This window comes from Buceros rhinoceros, unplaced genomic scaffold, assembly GCF_000710305.1.
Source record: "Buceros rhinoceros silvestris isolate BGI_N320 unplaced genomic scaffold, ASM71030v1 scaffold9321, whole genome shotgun sequence".
Classification (NCBI taxonomy): domain Eukaryota; kingdom Metazoa; phylum Chordata; class Aves; order Bucerotiformes; family Bucerotidae; genus Buceros; species Buceros rhinoceros.
Window position 1 is genome coordinate 37,823 of NW_010393685.1, and position 2,484 is coordinate 40,306.

General features: G+C 57.1%; 1 protein-coding gene across 1 annotated transcript in view; it reads right to left on the minus strand.

Moving 5' to 3' along the window:
• The window catches only part of EPHA8 (EPH receptor A8), a 29,064-nt gene extending 28,127 nt beyond the window's left edge, over positions 1-937 (minus strand). The window contains exon 1 of the mRNA XM_010144950.1: positions 292-937. Within this exon, the coding sequence (XP_010143252.1) occupies positions 292-937 (646 nt within the window). The remainder of the gene's footprint in view (positions 1-291) is intronic.
• Between the last annotated feature and the right edge of the window lie 1,547 nt (positions 938-2,484).

A 2,484-nucleotide genomic window follows, 5' to 3' on the forward strand; every position in this document is an offset into this window, starting at 1 on the left:
ACAGAGCCAGGGCAGCCCCGGTTGCAAAGCTGGTCCCCATCCCAAAGCCATGCCCTGTGCACCAGGGCCTGTCACAGTCAGGCTCGTGGGAGCTCCCAAGGAGCTTGTGGTGACACACTTTGTAAGAATGAAGTTGGTCAGCAAAGGCTTAGGCAGCCCTTGGCCTCCACAGAGGCTGACTGCCCAAGTTTTGTGAGCAGGCTTCTGTCCTCAGCCCTTCCCCAAAGAGGCGAGAGCCCTTTCAGCCATCCCTCCCCTTGCAGGCACTGCGAGCAAGAAGCAGGGACTCACCCATGCAGGAATCCCGCTGCTCTTCGTAGCCAGCACTGCACACGCACTTCCCGATGGGCACCAACCATTCTCCCTCAGCACTGCAGTACATTTTGGGGGTGTCTCTCTCCTCCGAATGGCCCACGCACTCTCCCCGCACTTCCACCAAGGAGGACGAATCCGCCCCAGTCACAGCCTCGGAGAAGGATGCCAAGTTCCTCACCATTGCTGGACACTTTTTGTAGTATACCCGCACTGAGACGATGGCGATGCAAGCACCTATGTCCTGGAAGGCCAAGTAGAAGCCCCTCTTGCTCAGTGGCCCCACGCCCCGCACCTCCGTGTTCAGCTTCAGGCGCCTCACACCCAGGTCCACGTTGGTGAAGCTCTCATCAGCCGCGATGGTGTCAATCTTCATAAACTGGCTCTCCCGGGTGCTGGTGCCCAGGTCCCGGTCGGACTCCAGGTAGTAGAGGTTGAAAGTCTCTTTGCAGGTGCCCAGCACACCTGGCATGCTGTTGCAGTCCCGCAGCGTGAATTTAATCTCTGCATAGACCCGCCGTGCACCGTCCCGTTGAACCCAGTTGGTCCGTAGCCAGTTGTTCTGGTTGGGGGTCATGACATTACAGACCTGATAGGTGTGGATGGGGCTGAAAAACTCATCCATTTCATTGATTGAATCCCACTGCGGGACAGAGAGAGAACAGGTCATTCCAGATGTCCCTGAACAATGGGCGAGCATGGGGCATGCAGGAGGCCATCACCCACCCCAGGATGAACTCCCTCTGCTCCTGCAGATGCGTCTGGACAAGAGGTCACTGCTGGCACAGGCCAAAGGAACGAGAGGATGAGCAGACTCTACCCAGCACTAATTTGGGCAGTGGCTTTCGCAGCCCACCCTGGTGCAGAGCTGGGTGAAGTCCCCCCAGTTCACAGACAGGAATGCTGGCTGTCTGGTCTGATGGCAGAAACCGACGGCAGTGTGTGTTCGGGAGGGCTCCAAACCCTCCAGACCATGTCTGCAAGTTTCTTGGTGCTCAACCTGCCATTCGCAGCAGCAGCAGGACGGCACCCGCGTGGTGCTCTCCTGGGTCTCTTCCGGCTCATGCAATCTCCATGCACAAACTAAACAGGCCACTTTCCGGCTGGAGAACGAGTTTCAGGGTGCAGAGCATGGGGTGAAGGGGAAGCATGCAGTGAACACAGGGCTTGCAGCAAGAAACAGAGGTCCACAGGGTCTCAGAGCCCCCTTCTTCCCGGGCAAGGTGAGGTCAGTGTAGATCCTTGGCATGAGCCCACAGTGCTCAACCCAGTGGAGAGGCTGGACTGGGGGCTGGCTCTGGGGATTTGGGGGCTTACAGCTTGACAGCTCTGGGGTGAGAATTCAGCGTAGCCATGGCAGCAGGGTAAGCTTGAGGCGGAGATGTTGGACAAGGAGGTTCTAGCATGAGCCCACAGTGCTCAACCCAGTGGAGAGGCTGGACTGGGGGCTGGCTCTGGGGATTTGGGGGCTTACAGCTTGACAGCCCTGGGGTGAGAATTCAGCGTAGCCATGGCAGCAGGGTAAGCTTGAGGAGGAGATGCTGGACAAGCAGGTTGTAGCAAGCAGGATTGCGATGGAAGGGTGCTCTGGGTGAGTTTAGAGGGACAGGGACAATTGTGGCATCCAAAGGAGGGATGATAAATGGTTTTGACTGATGAGAAGTGAGAAGAACTAGTGAGGGTTTTGAGCTCCATAGCTGAGGGACAAGTTAAACTTAGTTGTTGGGGGTTACAGGACACTTCTGGGATCTCACTCGTGCCTCACGTCTTCCTTTCCACCCCCTCCAACCCCTCACAAGAACCACAGACCTTCCCTTCTCTGGGGACTTCCCATCACCTCTTCAGTTCACATCCCTGAAACCAAGTACCCCATGGACAGGTCTGAACTCCCTGAATTCTTCTTATTGGAGAAGAAGGAGATAGAGGAGCGGTTGAGGACTTCAAAACTTCAGACTTTTCACTGGACTTAACAATAGGCTTTGAAGATGCCTGAGTCTCACCAAGTCCAAGCTGTGCTGGGCAGCCCCAGAGGCAGCCCTGCAGAAGCTGGGGGAGGTACTGCCACCCAGCAGCCCTTGCTGCTCTGCCTACCCAGCCACCATTCCCAGGGCCTCAGCACGCCCCTGCCTGCACCTTCCCCTGGCTGCCGGCTCTGCCTGTGCTGTGGAGGGC